Source organism: Paramisgurnus dabryanus, chromosome 13 (genome assembly GCF_030506205.2).
Source record: "Paramisgurnus dabryanus chromosome 13, PD_genome_1.1, whole genome shotgun sequence".
In the NCBI taxonomy this organism is placed as follows: domain Eukaryota; kingdom Metazoa; phylum Chordata; class Actinopteri; order Cypriniformes; family Cobitidae; genus Paramisgurnus; species Paramisgurnus dabryanus.
This window is the reverse complement of record NC_133349.1, coordinates 21,809,683-21,829,179: the sequence shown is the minus strand read 5'-3', so window position 1 is coordinate 21,829,179 and position 19,497 is coordinate 21,809,683. Positions and strand designations below refer to the sequence as shown.

General features: G+C 37.4%; 1 protein-coding gene across 1 annotated transcript in view; it reads right to left on the bottom strand.

Annotated features, from left to right (window-relative positions):
- deptor (DEP domain containing MTOR-interacting protein) overlaps positions 1-19,497 on the bottom strand; it is a 31,477-nt gene that overhangs the window by 4,507 nt on the left and 7,473 nt on the right. Inside the window, exons 5-9 of the mRNA XM_073811636.1 lie at positions 15,010-15,188; positions 8,763-8,945; positions 6,526-6,663; positions 2,640-2,710; positions 542-646 (exon numbers count right to left, since the gene is read on the bottom strand). Of these exons, the coding sequence (XP_073667737.1) occupies positions 542-646; positions 2,640-2,710; positions 6,526-6,663; positions 8,763-8,945; positions 15,010-15,188 (676 nt within the window). The remainder of the gene's footprint in view (positions 1-541; positions 647-2,639; positions 2,711-6,525; positions 6,664-8,762; positions 8,946-15,009; positions 15,189-19,497) is intronic.

Genomic DNA, 19,497 nt, shown 5'->3' with positions numbered 1-19,497 from the left:
GTTTAAAAAGCACTTTATATAGAGAAGACTTTAAATGTTTATCAAAAGAATATCAACCTTAGTAGTTGGTTAAATCAGATAGGGGTCAGATGTGTATTTTAACAGGTGCAGAACTGTGGAATCAGCGCAGAGGTCATCTTTAAATAGCTTTTACCTTAGAAACAGACTATGCAAACAAGATCTGATGTAATAAGTATCCAGGAGTGTTTCTTTAATGTTACCCAACCGTAATAGTTTATTATTTCAGTAAATTCACACACAGAATAGAATAGAACCTATTGCCAAACAGTCATGGCTAATAAAATATTTTTTGTGCTAAAATTATAATCAAAGGTCAAATGTCACATCTGATTTCAACCATGTAATTTTTTCTCATTTGGCACTTGTCTAGTGCCTGTTTTAGAAATTCGTGAATCAATCCTTGTGGACTTGATAACCGTGTAGTTATCAGTATAAATCTTTAACCGCTATACAAATATTACTGCCATGCTATTTACTTTCTACAGCATTTTTTTCTTGCAGGACAAAAACTGTACTGTACCTTCATTCCCGCAGCTGCAGCCGGGCCCCCGGGGTCGACAGCCTGAATGTAGCAGGGTTTACTTCCTCTCACCACAAACCCCCAGCCTACTGCATCACCCACAATCTGCAAACATACACATATATGAACTCATTTAGCGCTAGTTTCAGTTCAGCTTAACTTTTATAACTTTTATGGAACTTTTATATTTCTTTAGGGAACAAACTGTCTTGTCTCATGGAAGCTAAACAACACAAAGTATCAAATATCAGATTTCTTGATCTGGATTTGAATCTGCTCTTGGCTGTTCCTGTTAATTCTGTTGAGGATTAGATCTCCACAGACTTGTGAAGGAAAACTTTCTCTCACTATTTTTAGTTCAGTAAATGATGCAATTAGAGCTTGGAGTCTATAATGATTTCCTGTAGATCAGTGTGTGTTTGTGTGTGTGTCTGTATAAAAAAACAAATATGTTTGTGTGCATGAACCTACATCGATCATTTGGGGACAGCTCCATCCCCAGAGGTGAGCTAAATTTGGGATGTCCTAATATACAAAAATGTCCCAACTAGGGATGTTCATATTGACCACTTAAGCAGTTAAGACTGATTAATATTGTCAGTAAAAGAAAAACAATTTGCTCCATAAATATTTCAACACTTTTCTCTCGTTATTTTGTGAATGACATCGATTATTGCTGCCCTGACAATCTGGTAAAGTTATCATTTGTATGAGAAATCCTTTGTACTGAATATGTGTCCGTGCTTCAGTATGGTGCAGTAAGGTGCACGAAGATGCGCGTGTGTGCCCAAGATGACGCGGTTTGTCTCGGTCTTGTGTGTCCCGACATATCTTCACTGATGGTCTCTGTCCTAGACCCTGACCATAAACATTACTCTTTTGCACGAACAGAGAAAGAAGACGCAAAAGCAAAACTTTTTGAAATATGTCCTGCTTTAGAAATAGCCACTGTGCACTTTGGATATCAATCCTCTGGGCTGATCGCATGTTCTTTGATAATGTAAAGTTGCCTGAAAGTGTGATAATGTATGAATCCTGGCTCTGGATCTGTTGCTGTATTTTTACTTAATGACAATTTTATATTATAATCTTATTAGTTAACAGTTAATGTTCGGTTAAAAAGCAGTGGTTGTCGTTTGGGAAAATTAACTGAAATGAACATCCCCAGTTCCAAAGCAGTGCTCCCCATAAGGTATTATAGGGACCCCCTATAAGATGTCAAAATAATACTTAGGGGGGTCCCTCAGATATTTTTATTTTAGTACAGATAATGCTGACAAACTCAAATAGATGATAAAAGTCAAAGTTATCAAGCAGGTATGTCTGTGCAAAATAATAACACGTAGTGTCTATAAAATCATTAATTTTTGTATTTTTCTTGTTATAAATTAACGTTTAAGGTATTGTATTAAGTTTAGTTTTTATCATTTACAGCAACAATCACAAAATATATGTCATTTGTCGGTTTATCGTAAATACTTTGGCACGCTAAATCTCAAAATTAAATAAGATTGCTGAACTTAGCCGGGACTTCCAAGGCAGGATCACATTTTTTTTAGGTTTAGTTATCAAAAATGCTTTTTGGTTAATTCTTTGTGAGATGTTCTGAACATTGTGGCTTTAAAATATTATGATGAATCATTTAACAAATGTTAATCCTGCCTTTCATTTTAACTTAAATAAAATAGAGTAAAATACCCCATAAATACCACATTACCAACATAAATTGGATGCGTTTAGGTTTACTTTTTCTTTAATAATTTCATAATTATTGTCAGTGGCATCAGGTCCTTTTAAAATTTCTGCCCAGTCCACCTAAAAAAAATCTGATTTATTCCACAATAACATCTGCATCTGTGTAGTTTTTTAATAAAAACAAAATGTTATGTTGGAGCATTATTTTTTATATATATTTTTGCTATGTCATGTTGCATGGTGGGGACCCTCCATAAGACCTGATTCAATTCAAGCACTGTTCCAAAGTAGTTATTATATTGTAAAAAAAAAAAATTATCTTTCTGAAAGGGTTATGATTAGTCTATTATAATTATAATGAACTGTAAACACTATAAAAACTGCATGTGTGTGTGTAACTTACTGTGAATGTCTTCTTTATGTAAAGTCCACCAGGAGCCTGAAGTTCATCTGGGCTCACTTGTCTCTTCAGCACTGCAAATACAGAGTCAATAAATATTACTATTTATTTATTTCTTAACACCATTCCAGTATTGATGACTATATTTATGACCGGTTAATCTAAACATAAATTATATAATATAAACATAATAAACATAAATAATATAAACATAAATTTTAATATTTAACACAAAATAAAATGATAACAATGTAAATGAAAGTTAGCTCAACACTGAGACAATATTTCCAAGTCAAGGACATTGATCCTGAAACAAAGCTTGTGCTTTAAGAAAGAGAGAGGGAGACAGGAAGAGTGAGCGAAAGAGCTGTAATTAGGCAGTAATGGGGTGCTGAAGGTTCGCTTTAATGAAGCAATGAGGTTGCGGCATGGCTGAGGTTCATTAAACACAGAAGAGCATTTACCGGTAGTTAGCCTGATCTCTTCATCGGTAATGTGAAACAAAACGTAATATTCGGTGACAGATTTAAAAATAATGCACTGAAAGTCATTAAAAGGCCAAAAGGCATTTTATCTGGCATGGTAATTAAATGTGCCTGTTTAAATTCTATAGCATACACTATAGCACATAAGTCATATAGACTATTTTCTCAATAACTTGCTAGAGCTTTTTGAGTGCTTATCAGACATTATGACTATTGCTGTGTTAAAACAGATCATTTTATTAATTTTTGTGTTTCAAGAAAAATAAAAGCTTACTCAAAAACATACAGTATGTGCATATATGGAGCACAAAGCCATGTATTTCCTGAAGATGGAGGGTTTCTCCATCCCTTTCCTTATAAAGTCACTCATACTTTACTAAACCCTTTCACACAATAACACATCCTTTTCCTAACATTCATACATTTAGCATCCGTGTTTCTTTACAAACGTGCAAGGTTTTGTCAGTTATAGCAAATACAGGCGTAACAGTATATTGCTGTCACACAAATATTTTATGTGATTCATTTCTATTTGCGGTCGTCACACCCAAAACTTAGCAGTGTGCATGTGGGCACATTATTTCTCTCATTCACTTTTTTACTTGTGTTTACTTGGTTGTCACCAAAAATGGGAGGCCAGCTGAGACATCGCATGATTGGATAAGCAAAGCAACCAATCAGCACTGCCAAACCACGAGCATGCTCAACTATCACCTAAGAAACCACATCATGTCAGGAAAAGCAACATCTTGCCTTGCAAAATAAACATGCAAATAATGTTAAATGCTCTGATGACAGATTGCATCTTGGGATTGCGATTGCTCTTTGACAAAGATGACGTCTGGTTTAAACAGTGAGCCTTACTGTACTGAAACTGCATGAAGATCAGTGCATTAAGTGAAGTCAAGGGCTGAGTCATGTGGTAGGTAGGGATTGCTTTATTGCAGGCATGCTTGGGGCTTGCCTCGTATCACTATGGAGGCCAATATTCTCATTCAGTGCTGTGCATGTGTGGTTGTGTGTAAAAATGTTCTTCTGTCCCTTTGCCTGCTGGCTGTGCTACTTGCCTTTCCTTAAGAGGACTGTGTGTTCCTGCCAGGTCGCCTCTCATACAAACTCCGCGTGTACACTCACCGTTCAAGGTTCTCAAAGTTTTATGAGTCAGAGTTTACTGTTTCTACACAAACATGCACACACTGAGAAGTGAGACAGAATAAAAAAGATGGAGAAAAGACAGAAAATGTGCATATTTAGTGAAGCATAACCTATGCCGATTATTATCTTTTTGCTGTTTACAAAACTGGTCACAATATCCTCATGTAAACAAATCACAAAAGTGCAAAACACTTAAAGTGAGCACTCAGTAGGCTATAGGACTTTACTGTTTAATATGTACAGATCTGGAATGCTCTACACAGCCACTATTAACTAAAATGTTACCCTGATAATGAATGATTATAGCAGTTAAGACAATACAACTTTTGTGGAAGTGTATTTATTTAAAGGTCCCCTGACAATGTTTTCAGCAATATAAAAATAGTCTCTTGTATCCACAGAATGTGTCTGTAAAGTTTCAGCTCAAAATACACCACAGATCTTTCATTATACGATGTTGAACATGGCAATTTGTGGCTGCAATAAAAACGTGCTGTTTTTATGTGTGTCTCTTTAAATGCAAAGGAAGTTTCTGTTCCCCTCCCCGTATGCAAAAGTAGGGGGTAGAGCGCTTACACATGTGCTTTGGACTTCATTTAAACATGTGTCTTTGACAGAAGGTTGCACTCATGTATGTGTTCATAAGGCGGAGTCTGTGAGTGGTCATAGGTGAGGCGTAGTCAATGTGACATCACATTGATAGGGGATCCCCAACAGCCTGTTTTGTGTGACTGTTGCGGTTTAAAGGAGCATTTCACCCATAGAAACATTCATCTTTATTGAAAGTGTGTCACATTTGTAGTCGAAATGTAACATACATTTAGAATTTGGTGCCTATTTGACCGAGAAAAGGCGTGTTTGTAGTCTCACTCCCTCAACAAAGATATTGGACTTCCTTCTTTCAATGATGCAAAATAATGATTTTTACATCATTGAAAGAAGGAAGTGCAACACTGAAATCTGTATTTCTCCTGTCTCAGCGGCAACTGAGAAAATGATGCACGACCATTCAAAAACATGACTGGGGTTCTAACTATACAAAGCTTAATGCAAATGGGTGAAGTGTCCCTTTAAAGGAGATTACACAAAGAAGAATAGATGGATTGGTATAATTACAGGATGTTTCTGCCATTAAAATTAAATGACTGAATCCAAACATAAGAGCCTGATAAAAAAAAGGCTCATTTAAAAGAAAACATGTCAGATGCACTTAGAGGGTTTTGCATCTGATGCCTATACAGTAAAATATTTGCACGGATGCACCACCCAGGATCATATAGTCATAAACTGCAAAATGACTTCCTTAAAAGTCACCACTGGCCGAATAAATGACAAATCTTGTAAAAGGGCCTTTACGTGAAGGGATTTAGTTCACTTCAGTTTTGAACGGCCCTTTCTGTAGCACCCGCATGCCGCAGTGCCCTTCAAGGGTGAACAAATTCCATTTGGAATTCACCCAAAATCTGAGATCAGCACTTTAAGGTAACTAGGAGAATCTGTGAGGGTCTGAAAAAGTTCATGAGAAATGCATAGTTCACGCCTCATAGGATTACTATCAACACACACAATTACTGGAGCAATGCCAAGTAGAACGCAGGGAGTGCTAGACCATGTGGGTTTTATGATCTAAAAGCACACAAACACACAACCTCTTGACCCACCCATGGAGATTTTTTGAGAAACATAGTAGAGGTCTATGAAAAAAGCTGCACAGCATGTTCTGTTCAAGAAACAATATGTTTTAAACAAACTTCAAGAAAGATATAACAATCTCACCAGAAATGTGTTATTGTGCAATACTGAGGAGTTCAGCAAGACCAGTGTCTGGTTTATGACATATCAGTGGTCATTTTTTTCTCAAAAAGATTCAGAAATTAGCAAGTAACATCAAAAGGTGTCTGTAGATCTTTTGTGTGATTCGACATCATGATGCCAGTCCTAAATTTTTGCCAAACAATATTTCAAAAACCCATTGGCATTCATAATTTGGCAGATGCTTTTATCCCAAGTAACTCACAAGGTGCACATTTTTTACAGCATGTGTATTCCCTGGGAATTAAACCAATGAGCTTTGTGCTGCTAACCCAATTCTCTACCAATGAAACAAATCACATTTTGGAAATAACTTGTGCTGTCATTTAAAAAGAAAAAAACACGAATGGGAACGCATCTTTTGGTGGATTCGGCTTCTCTGATCACCTGTGTTAGTGCAAAGAGGATTCATTGTGTGGGGGTGTGGCTTTTCTTACCTGATTTGGGGTTGCAGAGGACAGGTGGGCTGCTGCTGAGGGTGGGGCTGCTGCTATAGTAACCGCTGCTGCCACAGCTGTTGCTCAAACTGCTCCGCCTCACTGCCGACACCACCTTGATCTCTTTAGTGGGACTCACTGGAGGTGAGGGGGTCCAGCGAGAGAAAGAGAGGAAGTGAAAGAAAGAGTTAAACGACAAATCAGATCTGATCAGCGTCAGAGTTGTGTAAATTGTGTTATGAGATGTAAACATCGCTCTGGTGCATCAAATAACTGAAATAACAGTCATGAGGGGCCTATAGGGTTTCAGTTCTGCTTTTGCAGCCATTGGAAAACGGCGCTATTTCAGAAATAAACGCTTACTATAGCCATATAAGGACATTCCAAAGACAACTACAGTTGTTTTTATATTAAAACAATTATAACAAATAATAATAATTAAAAATGAATAATTCAAATGTATTTTAATGTTAATGTTGTATGAGGAGCTCAGATGTTAAAGGCGCTAATCCTGCATTATTTATTATTATTATTCTTACCTCAACTTAGACAAATTAATACATACCCATCTTTATTCAATGCGTGCACTTAATCTTTGTACAGCGCATCGTGAATGTATTAGCATTTAGCTTAGCCATATTCATCCTTAGGATCCAAACAGGGATGAATTTAGAAGCCACCAAACACGTCCATGTTTTCCCCTGAGAACTCCTCCCTCTCGCGCTTAAACTTCCGAAGTCAGGAGTGATGATGTTACTGCGCGCCGAGGTCGAAGTTCTGCAATATAAGTGCTTTTCCGCCATACAAAATAGTTCTCATTATTTTAAAAAATCGCCACATTTTATTTTGTGCCACCATACTTACTCGTGTAACTACTCATGTGACAGTCTTTAAATAGGGAATACATGTAAGTGTTTGGTGGCATCTAAATTCATCCCTGTTTGGATCCTAAGGAATGAATGGGGCTAGGCTAAATGCTAACACATTCACAAAGATTACAAAGATTAATAGTGCACGCATTGAAAAAAGATATGTATGTATTACTTTGTCTAGATTGAGGTAAGAGCATAGTAAAATATTTAAAAAAAACTGAGGTGTTTTCCTTGAAAATAGCCATAAAAAGCAATGTATGTTGTAAGTGTGGTATAAGCTGAGTAATTAACTCCATTCCTTAAATAAATAAATAAAAATAATGCACACGCAAGGTGTGCTGACAATCCGCTTCGTGACGCATTATCATCTTGGGTGTGTATTATTTTCGAATAATTCAACAGCCTGTCGTCAATTATTGCTTATATCAACAATTATATCATTATTTTCAATTATTCTCCTTTACTTTGCTGAATCATAGTTGTTTTTCCTGACAGTTCTTACATGTTACATGTGAAAAAAGCGCAACACATGGAAGATAAGACTTCATATTTTATTCAGCGCTAACAAGAGGAACCAAGCAACATGAGTCCCAAGACTATGAGCTCATTTCCTTTATTGAGTCATGACAGCGTGATACTGATTCAACAGTCTAGTACTGATACTTAATCTAAAGCTGGTTTACATTTACAGTATACTGTATGTAACATGATAAAAGGCCATATCAGAACAATCTCAAAAATGTGTTGTACCAAAACACATTAGCTTTGTAAATCTAAACAAAATAGGGAGAAGCAGTCTTTAAATCCAATTTGAAATCTAGTTAGTCCATATAATCATGACCTGTAAGAAGCCACACGCCAAAACAATCTAACAATACCATAAAGATGAAAAAATGTAGTTTACCTTTCTCGCTTATCAAAGAATAGAGATTATGTGACCGATGAAATGCTCACAAAGTAAAGATCTGTGTAGATAACAAAACCTTTCCTATTTGAACTTTCCAAACAGTGCAAACTCTAAGGTGAGTGTTGGTAAGCACAGAAGTAGGAAATAAAAAAGGCTTTCTAGACTGCACCTTTTTTACAATATATGTGTGTTAACTGCGTTTTCAGCAACTTCTTCTCTCAAAAATCTATTTTATTTTGCCGTTTCATGGTGGTCCTAACTTCATCAACATGTTGTGCACACCATCAGCAACAAAATAAAGTCTAGGAGACCAGGTCCTTACATTAATTGTCTGACACTTAATTTTCACTGCATCTAAAAATCAATATCACAATACTAACTCAGTATCACACATCTTGAGTGTACTGAAAGCATTTGTGTATTCATTTTCTGGATTTTCTCCACGAGTGTAGACTAACCTGAGAGGAAGCTTGTGTTTCCCCCTTCGGAGGCCTGCTTGCGCAGACAGAACGGGCTGTCATGGTTCTCCGGGATGCTACGGCAACGATCGTTCAACAGCTCCAGCAATCGCCGCCGCCGGCGGAAATTCATTTTGAATTGGTAAAGCAGCTCACCATCCATGAAATGATGCTTGTTGGAAACTGGGAGGATGTAAAAAGGGACACATAAGGAGGGGAGGGTATTCAGATGGGTCCAAAAGTCAGAATTCACTACACTTTAATATATATATATATATATATATATATATATATATATATATATATATATATATATACTCATTTTCCAGCTCCCCTAGAGTTAAACATTTGATTTTACCGTTTTGGAATCCATTCAGCTGATCTCCTGGTCTGGCGCTACCACTTTTAGCATAGCTTAGCATAATTCATTGAATCTGATTAGACCATTAGCATCGCGCTCAAAAATAAGAGTTTCGATATTTTTCCTATTTAAAACGTGACTCTTCTGTAGTAACATCGTGTACTTAGACCAACAGAAAATTAAAAGTTGTGATTTTCTAGGCCAATATGGCTTATATATGGCTATACTCTCTTTCTGGTGTAATAATCAAAGACTTTGCTGCTGTAACAGGGCTATTTCGAAAATCTGATATTTTTTAGAGCGATGCTAATGGTCTAACCAGATTCAATGGATTATGCTAAGCTATGCTAAAAGTGGTAGCGCCAGACCCGGATTTCAGCTGAATGAATTCCAAAACGGTAAAATATGTGAGTTTGGTTATAACCAAAATTTTTCGATCATGGTGCAATGAAAGGCTGTGGTTGCAAGGGAACACACGTATAAAATGTATAGCTTGAAAGCACTGTAAGATGCTTTTGAAAAAAGTGTCTGCAAAATATATAAAATGTGAAATGTAATTGAAAAAGTTGATCCTTTCAAGCCATTCTTATGCTGAAAACAGAAAAGCCTGTTCAACAGTTTAATTGAAACTAGGAGTGATTGTGTAGGGAGTGCGGCGTGCGCATACCATCACAAAATCCCATCCCATAATCTTCCGCGGGAGTCATAGATCAAAGCAAGACATGCTGCTTGTGCAATATCTAATGACTCATGTTTTAAACGCAGTATTATTAAAGATTTAGTTTAACATTCACTTGTCGTGTTTACTTCCATGTTTAGTGCTCTACCATGTTATTTACTCTCCCATGCCACTAATAACAGGGCAGGGCTCTTATAGTTTCAGCAACATTTCAATGATACAGTACATGGCAAGAAAAATTCAATAGGTCATTATTCCTTCCACCAAAGCACATACTGCCTGGGGCTCAATGTGCACATTCATTTTTTTTTTCTGCCATCAACACTATCAGACAGAAATGTCCAGACCATACTTCAAACTTTAAAGTAGGTTGCTGTTGTATAAAAAAAAGGCTAAATGTAACAAGGAATAGTGTATGGAGAGTACAAGTCATTTGTATGTTTTGTTGTGTGAAAGAATGCAGACACTGCAGATGTGTGTGGGAGAGTTGGGCTGTCTCGTGGATTCCTCTGTGCGCTGACACACTTGCCCATTTTCCTACTACAACACAGCTCATCCTAGACCAGACATTTAATTTGTCCACGTTTTAGGCAAACACACAAACTTAGACAAGGGGCCATCTAACCATCACAAAAATGCAGTGTAAGTACAGTTTGTTATTTTCTTATGTGACCCAGGGTGGGTAAACCGATGCTACCAAAAGAAAGAAACATGTATTATTACATGTGCATAACTCTGTGAGGTACAGTAAGTGCCTCACAGTACAAGACCATGTATTATTATTATTTTTGCTTACGTGTTTTCTCATTATCACAAATTAAATTTCTTGTGATTACTAGATAACAAAAGATGTTTTCTTATGATCTCAACATAACAAAAGTTGTATTCTTGTGATGTATTTAAAGCTTAGAATGTGTTGTTTTGATTGGAGACAGAAAAAGCAAATTTATCAAAATAAGCATGAATGAACAAATTTGATTTTACTTGGATAAAGGATTCGCTCAAGTTCAAATAGATTTGTCAGTAATGGACAATTTAATAGTCGTGAATTAAATTAAATGTCTCTAAATGTCTCTATTTCAGTTTTTCTCAGTCGCTTCGGTACATTTCTCTGATCATTGTGTCACTTGTGCACATCAAAACATCAGTTTCTCATTTCTTTGAAGAAGTTGCAAATGCTTTTTACATCCATGCAAATGTTTATTTACAATTCTCTACTTTTTCCCACATTATTAGTTGCTTATGTCATGTTGATCCAAATTTATTATAATGGGTCTCTGTTGAATAGTCTCACCCCCACAACATTTAGGATTTGGTTCAAGTCATTACATGCAAAATGGTTGAACAAGTTCTCATAATATGTCAAGCATATTTCTATACATTTCCATTTCCTTTTTTTTTCTAAATCTGTCCTGAATTGGTAAATTGTTTCCAGGTGAATCTTGACTTTCTCTAACAGACAGGAATGTCAGGAAGTGTATGAAAACTGCACTGTAATTCCAACAGGACTGCATTTACCGTTTTCCCTAAGGAGATTGTCCTGTTTACATTACTTTTTTTTCTTTGTGCTATGCAGTGCCGTCTTTTCCTTTCTGTATAGGAATGACATGGTCAATTACAGTACAAACAGTAAAAGGGTAAATGTGTATTTTTTGCCAGCAAAACTTTAGCCATATAGCTTACATCAGAACATCCCTCCAGATTAAACTGTTATATTGACAACATGACTAAACAATTTGACTGTCTTATCCATACACAATGACACAAGGACTTGTCATTCTGATGCTACTAACATGTTTATTGACACAGATATTTACTTTTGAGAGATGAACTAAGGCCTAGTCCACACCGACACGGGTATTTTTATAACCGTGAGTTTTTTCACGCGGTTCGGCCGTTCGTCCACACGAAACCGCAGTATCAGGGCACTGAAACCAGGCATATTTGAAAACCCCGGACAGGGTGAGCTTTTTAAGAAACCCCGGTTACAGGGGTGTCGTGTAGAGAGTAAAACCGGGAGTTTTGCCTTGCGACGTCAGAGTGTGCGCCGTTATCCACTGTGTTTGACGTCAAGATTGTGCGCCGCTGACTGCTTTGTTGATGATTCTGTGCAATGGCGGACGTATCTTGCTAATAATAACTGTGCTAACAGGGCTTCTAACATGTATACAGATAGATGCTCAGTTATCTCACTATAATGCGGAACACGAATTGGGTTATATCCCCACCTGCTGGTGTGGCATGCTCTTGACAGCGCTTGATAGCGTGCTTTTGCTTTATCGTGTGGATGGATATTTAATTTAAACCGAGCATGTGTGGACGGGATTTTTTCTTAGGGAAAACTCCGGTTATAAATATACCCGTGTCCGTGTGGACTAAGCCTAAGGATTTTAATCAAGAAACTGCATGTAATTGTGTTTTGCTTTTTGTATGAATTGTTTTGAGAAATGCACTTACTGTTTAGCAAATGTTGAGGATGATTCGAGAAATGTACCAAAGCGACTGAGAAAAACTGTAATATACATGTTTCTACTTTTAACTCTTGCCCTGCCAGCCTTTTTTCAAACCGTTGAGGACCATCTTCAATTATTAGCTACACTTGTGGTCACAGAAAAGACCCCAACTTATATGTCTACTTATCACAGTCCGCTTCAAATTATACAACATATTATTGAGAGAAAATTACGTTATGACATTTGGATTATGTCAGGATAACAAGAAAAAAGATGGCATTAATAATAATAACATGCCCTCTCTCTGTTACCGTACTAAATAGCATGGGCATCACACTTAGTCCATTAACTAGTCCACAAACTGTCAAATCAGCATTAAAATCCACAAAGATATAATAAATGTGCATTGCAATACTGTGTGCCATTAGTGAACCAAAAACCCCTATGGCCCCCCCTCCCAAAACACACACCGTGAGCTGTGCACATACGGGCACATTCAATCCACAAGCCAAAGCAAATGCAGACAAGGGAGAGAAGCAGCTTTCTGGTTCTGGAGAGCTCTGTCTCCACCATGATAAGGAATGCGTGAGCAGCACGCTTGCCCTTTATCACACTTATTTATTAACTGTGAGGAGTAACTTTGGCTGTAAAACAAGGGCAACAGATGTATACACTTTACTCCACATTTACTATTAAGTCAGACTGTTACACAACTTTGCAGTCAGACTGTTACACAACTTTGCAGGTTGCCTCACCATTGACAGCTAAATGCTGTGGGGCGGAGCCTGGGTGTAGCAAAATCTGCTCTTTTCTCCTGCTCGCATCTTTTTACTATTATTTGCCTGCGGGCAGAACCAAAGAAATCCACCCTTCAAGTTTTGTCATTGTTCTGTTGGTTTAAAGCGGGAGATTTTCCAGCATGCTCTATTATGACGGATCTGCACATGTGTGTTACTTGTTGATTGACTGGATCAAATTATAGCAACCAAATTCAAGTTGGGGCACAAGCTTCAGTCAGTTATGGTGTGGTTTTCTGTAGTATCTGTATATTTATCAGTAACTAAGCAAAGTAAATCCACTACAATCCATATGAGGCCCTGTCTAGTTGTGTTAGTGAGGCATTTTACATTTTTCTTGCTGCATAGTATTAATCTCTGTTGATAATTATTAACAAGTTTTTGTGCAAGAAACATATTCCTATGTATGAAAAACAAATTATATCATAGTACAAATATTACACCAATATATCCGATCATCAACGTGTGGCTGTCAGAACCAGGCTGACTCAATGTAAGCAGTGAGAGTATCAGCCAATGAGATCTGCAGATTACGTGCAATAAGCAGAAATCAGGCAGGAAAGGTGCAGTGAAGCAGAGACACTACATTGTATGCTAACAGATTCAGCATTGTGTTGGTGTGCATGTGACCTTTTGGTTTTGACTGAAGGGTACAACCATGTTCAATAGTAGTCACATGAATGTGTATAAAAGGCCTCTATTGGTGTGCATTACTGTATGTATGTGTAGTCGTTTGTGTATGTGTTCTAGTACGGCGCTGTGATTTGGCCAGACACGGACGTGATCAAGTTTGCTGTTGCTTGGCTGGAGGCATATCCATCTGTTGCTGTCCATCAAAGAGACTTTTCTTTCACTTTAATTAATCACAGTTCTGACATTGTTAAAGTCTGTGTAAAGGGATATTAAATGTGTTCCGAGTTTGTGTTATTAACCCCACATCCAATTTTGAATGATAAAAAATCTGGAAGTTAACAAAATCTGGGAAAAATAAGCGGCAGTCTTCGTTCTTAAGCGGTGCTGAACCTACGTCGAAAGTTGCCATCTTGCACAACTTTCAAATATAGCAACAACCTGAATAGATGCTTGTGAATGTGTTGGGGCGGAGCCATGCTCGGAGGCTCCAGTGCATCATCGAGCCACGGTTTTAGCCACGCCCAATTTGGAAAAATGTTTAATGGTGTAACTACACAATCAGTACTACATAGTTCACAGTCTTTGTAACGTGTTTCAGCAATACATTTCTAACATTTATAATGTGTTTAGAAACAATTCTCTAAAATGACTTTACACAGACTTTAATAGTAATACAGAGTAGCATTACTGTATTATGTACATGTAGCACAATTGGTAAAGTATCGATGCTAGCAAATTTAAGGTCAACGGTCGGACCTCTAGGGAATGCACGGACTGATAAAATGCATAGCCTAAGGGGCAGTTCACATGTCACGCCTAAAAACGTGAGGAAAATTTTAACCCTATGCGCTGCGGATGCTCCAGAAAAAATGATGAGTTGCAAAATGTTTACTTTGGGTAAAATGCTCCGCTCGTAAATGTCACTTCTCACTTGGCCATCCAATCACAGTTAATGATGGGTGGGACAAATATCACAACAACCAACCGGCACACCATTCAACAAAAAAGCTGGCAAGCGCCTACAGTCACCATTTGCCTGCCGTTTCAGTCGTGTTCAACCGCTTTGGTGTACACGCTCCTTTAATGGATAAAAGCATATGCTAAAATGCATAAATGTAAATGATAGCTGCTGTTAAAATAAACTACGAAAATTACTACACTGCACCTTTGTACCCAAGAGTTCGTATTAGTACCTCAATATTGGTTCAAAATGTACATATTGATACCTAAATGGTACATATTAGGACAGTACTGGGAGCTTGAGAGCTTTTGGACCTTTTTTCTGACAGTGTACTTTAGGCTTGGATCGTGCCGGTCTGCTCACCGTGTTGAATGATGCCGTGCTCCAGGAGTCTGCGTCCTAACTGCTCAGCCTCCTCTCTGGTGCCCGTTTCACCCTCTTGCAGCAGCCAGTCTATAAACTCTGATGCCACTAGCGTCCGCTCGTATGTCAACTCCTCCTCATCACGTACTTGTAACAGCGAGTTTTCAGTGTTTATCAACCTGAGATAGGACAGAATACATCCATAAAAATGTGAAAACCATCTCATAAATAATGCAAGCACGACCATTTACATTTATTCATTTATCCAAAGCGACCTATCCAAAGTGACCAGTAATTGGTAGAGCACTGCATTAGCAACGAAAAGGTCACGGGTTCAAATCCCAGGGAGCACACATGACCAAAATGTATGCTTTGAATGCATTGTAAGTCAGGTTGGATAAAAGCATAGATAAATGTAAAATGATCATTACATCATTCATCTCAAAAACAGCATGACGGCAAAGAGATGTGCGCACATCATCAAAACAAAGTCAAAGGTCAAAACATCTCAGCTTTAACAAAAGATCAGCAGAACTTCCAGATATTCAACATTCTCCATCGTTCAGAGGCGTCAGGTGCTGACAGGTGAAAATCAAAACGCTTTTACGTGCTGCGACACGTCTCCAAAGACAAAAGGGTCAGCTAAATTCAGGTTATCTTACGAGATAAGACGTCATAAGGTATGAGTTTCCAAGAAAAAATGCTTTGGTTTGTGATGGAAGCACATATGCACTGTGGAAATTTTCATCATGTGTCTTAACAACAGATCAAAAAGACAAAGAGAGTATGATGCAAAAGATACAGCTTTGTGGGGCAAACAAGAGTACAATCGACTCACTATCAGTCAATGTCCAATGAAAGGAACACAAGCCCCAAATATAGCTGTTTGCCATGTACACACAGACTCTATTCTTGTGCTTTTCAAGGCAAACTGTGATATCAAACTGCTAGTAGTTGAACAACCATATAAAATGACAAACTAGCAACACTGTCCTAGTTTCAAGAACTTACTATTTTTGGTCACAATTCTAACATGTGGCTTTTCTGTTTGTTAGTCACTATTGTAACCACATCACTAATGCTCCATAGACAGGTCTGATTGGTTACATAATCAAACTGTGACATTAAACAATCCATTGTGTCTTATTTTCTCTTAGGACTGCATCCTTTTCAAGTCATGTGACACAATGTGATTTGCTTAAAGTTATATTCTCAGTAGAAATGCTAGTAAATACAGATGTTATTTGCATCCATTGCATTGCTCTCTGCAGCAGCATGCATGCATCTCTTGCAATACATGCACAAATCTCGTAAATTGACTATAATGGTTGTGCACGCAGGTCTAATAGGGTGGTTTAGATCTCAAAGACCTCCGTTAGAACCGCTACGCTTCAAAACAGGAAAAAAGTTTTCCCCGGAGAAAACCTTTGTTTGCATCATGTTGTTTCTTACGAAACAAAAAACTGAGAATGAAAGGGCGCAGAGGTTTTGTTTATAAATGTCCACTACCCTTAGTAACCAGGACAGCTGTGTAAAATACAGAGAGGTAACAGCAAAGTATGCTGCAGCGCACAATGACTAATCAAGGTTGCTTAGTGACCGACCATAAAGCATTCCTGTTTAAAGGGACAGTTCACCCAAAAATGATTTACTCCCCCTCAAGTTGTTCCAAACCTGTATAAATGTTTTTGTTCTGCTGAACACAAAGAAATGTATCTGTTATCAAGCAGGAAGCAGGAACACCATTGACTTCCATATTAGGGGAAAAAAAACATGGAAGTCAATGGTGCCCCAAAACGGTTTGTTTACAAACATTGCTCAAAATTCAGCAGAACAAAGGAATATATACAGGTTTGGAACAACATGAGGGGAAGTAAATGATGACCGAAAGTTCATTTTTTGGTGAATAATCCCTTTAAGTTCCTCATCCATAGTTCACATGGTCTTTGAAACATTTCATGTCTTTATGCGATGTCAGCAAATAATGGAAAGCAAACTTAACACGTGCAAATCCGCAAATACCGACCACAAGCTTAACTGCGCCTATGGTGATTGCATAAACACACACTTGTGGTTTATGTGACAGATGTCCCACTGGACTTCATCTTCCTGTTATGCAAAAGCAGGGCGGCCTGAAGAGAGACGTCTACAGCACAGTGGGACAGAGAGCCACATGCTGATCTATTTGCTTCATTCTGGTCTTAAAAGGCTGGATGTAACTGCTCAGGACTTGTGAGCAAAAGCGTGATGTGTAAACAAGGCTATTCACGGCCTTGCTTCAACATGTTAGCAGAGATTTTTCCAAAAATATATGCTTTATGAAGGATTCTTTTTAATAAAGGTGCATTTTGCAAAGAGATGTTAAAAAGAGGTTAAAGAAAGGCAAAGGTAATGTGTAAATAAATATAAATTTACACAAACTGGCAGGACCGTCCTCGACAACTCTCATATACGTTAAATTGTCAGTCACTATCGTTTTGCTGAACCCCATGAAAGTGCCTTGTTTTTTATCTCCCGTGCAGAAAATAAAAACTCAGAACTGTATGAAACAAGAAAACGAAAAAAATAAAAAAAATAAACAGTTTCTCCTTAACTGACAAAACAAGTTTCAGAATAATCAGCGGTTATTAATGATTAAATTACTAATTTACGTTGGTTCCTTACTATTCTTATTAAATCAATTAAAACTATTAAATGCTTTGAAATGTTAGGTTGTTACACTGCAAGAATAAGTGGTTAAAAATTGGGAAGTTACTCATTCTGAAACCAAGAGAAAATATGTGGAGAACTACAGTATATACTTAAAGGGGACATTTCACAAGAATTTTTTAAGATGTCAAATAAATCTTTGGTGTCCCCAGAGTACGTATGGGAAGTTCTAGCTCAAACTATCCCACAGATTATTTATTGTTATGTATTAAAATTGCCACTTCTAGTTGTGTGCAAAAATGTGCCGTTTTGGGTGTGTCCTTTAAAATGCAAATGAGCTAATCTCTGCACTAAATGGCAGTGCAGTGTTTGGATAGCACATCTAAGAGGCGGTATTATCCCCTTCTGACATCACAAGGGGAGCCAAATTTCAATTACCTATTTTTTCACATGCTTCACATTTTCTAGGTTGATAGAAGCACTGGGGAACCAATTATAGCACTTAACTCTTTCCCCGCCATTGACGAGATATCTCGTCAATTAAGAGAAAACGCTTCCCCTCCAATGACGAGATTTTCCGTCTTTCCGCAATACCGCTATTATCCACCAGGTGGCGCCCTTCCGCAACTTTTTAAAACCGGAAGTATTGCCCTATGGCAAGCTGCTGCATGTCCGTGTCTGTTTTAAAGATTGCTCTGAATGGGATCTCTATGAAAAATCCGTCATAAAAATGGAATTATCTCTGCTTTTTGCTCAAAATATGGTGTTTTTGCAAAAACCTACCCATATTCAAAAGCTGATTGCAAAAGAACCACTAAAGGTAGGATGAAACGTTTTTTTTTTTTGTTTGAAAGCAGAGGGTCTGTTCTTTCATTTGGTATATTGTATGTTTATATATTTAAAGAAGAACATTTTCTGGAAGGCATTAAACTTTGAGGAAAATCATGAAAAACGCTGGCGCTGGCTGGCAACTTTTTTTTTTAAATGCTGGCGGTGAAAGAGTTAAACATGGAAAAAGTTAGATTATCACGATATGTCCCCTTTAAATCTACTCAGGCTAATTGAAATGATGTACCTCTGCCTACATTTCTGCATAACCTAATATGTCGCTCCTGATATATCGCTGCATCTTTTAGTTTAAGTGTCCAGTATCTGTTTTGACGTGGGTTCAATCATGGTAACAAAGCAGACAGTACTGAACATTATTGGCGTATATTCATCAAATCATGCATGTGTGACTGTAGGGGATAAACATCTGATGCCGTTACTTTAAGGATTTATCATGGTCGGCCAAGGTATGTCAAGAACTTGTTGTTCAGCTTAGGCATGCCGCGTGTTTGCACACATAGCTATAAATAAGTATCAAACTACACAAATCTGCTTACAGTAACAAAGATAAGCAGGTTTTAATTTGCGTTACTTTTTTATTTTGTTTCAACACAGCATGGGGTCAAAAAGGGATGAATCCAGCCTGTTGTGTTATAATTTAACCTACGCTGGGTTGTTTTAACCCATTAACTGGGTCAAATATAAACATTTTCTTTGTTTATTTAAAAAATTTTGCTCCAAAACGAGATAATTCCATTTATTACATTTTAACAAAAAAAAGCCAAATACCGGCTGATATATCAGCATCTCCAATATATCGCCATATCACTAACGATAACATAATAATAAACATGTTTTTACAAACATTTTAAAAACATAGTTATCTCATTTTGGAACCAAACTCTTCATTTAATCCAAATAATAAACCTGCATCAAAACAGAAAAACAAATGTATCCAGTGGACATTCCAGTCAACAGGTGCAGTGACATGTACCTGCAGCAACGTGTTTT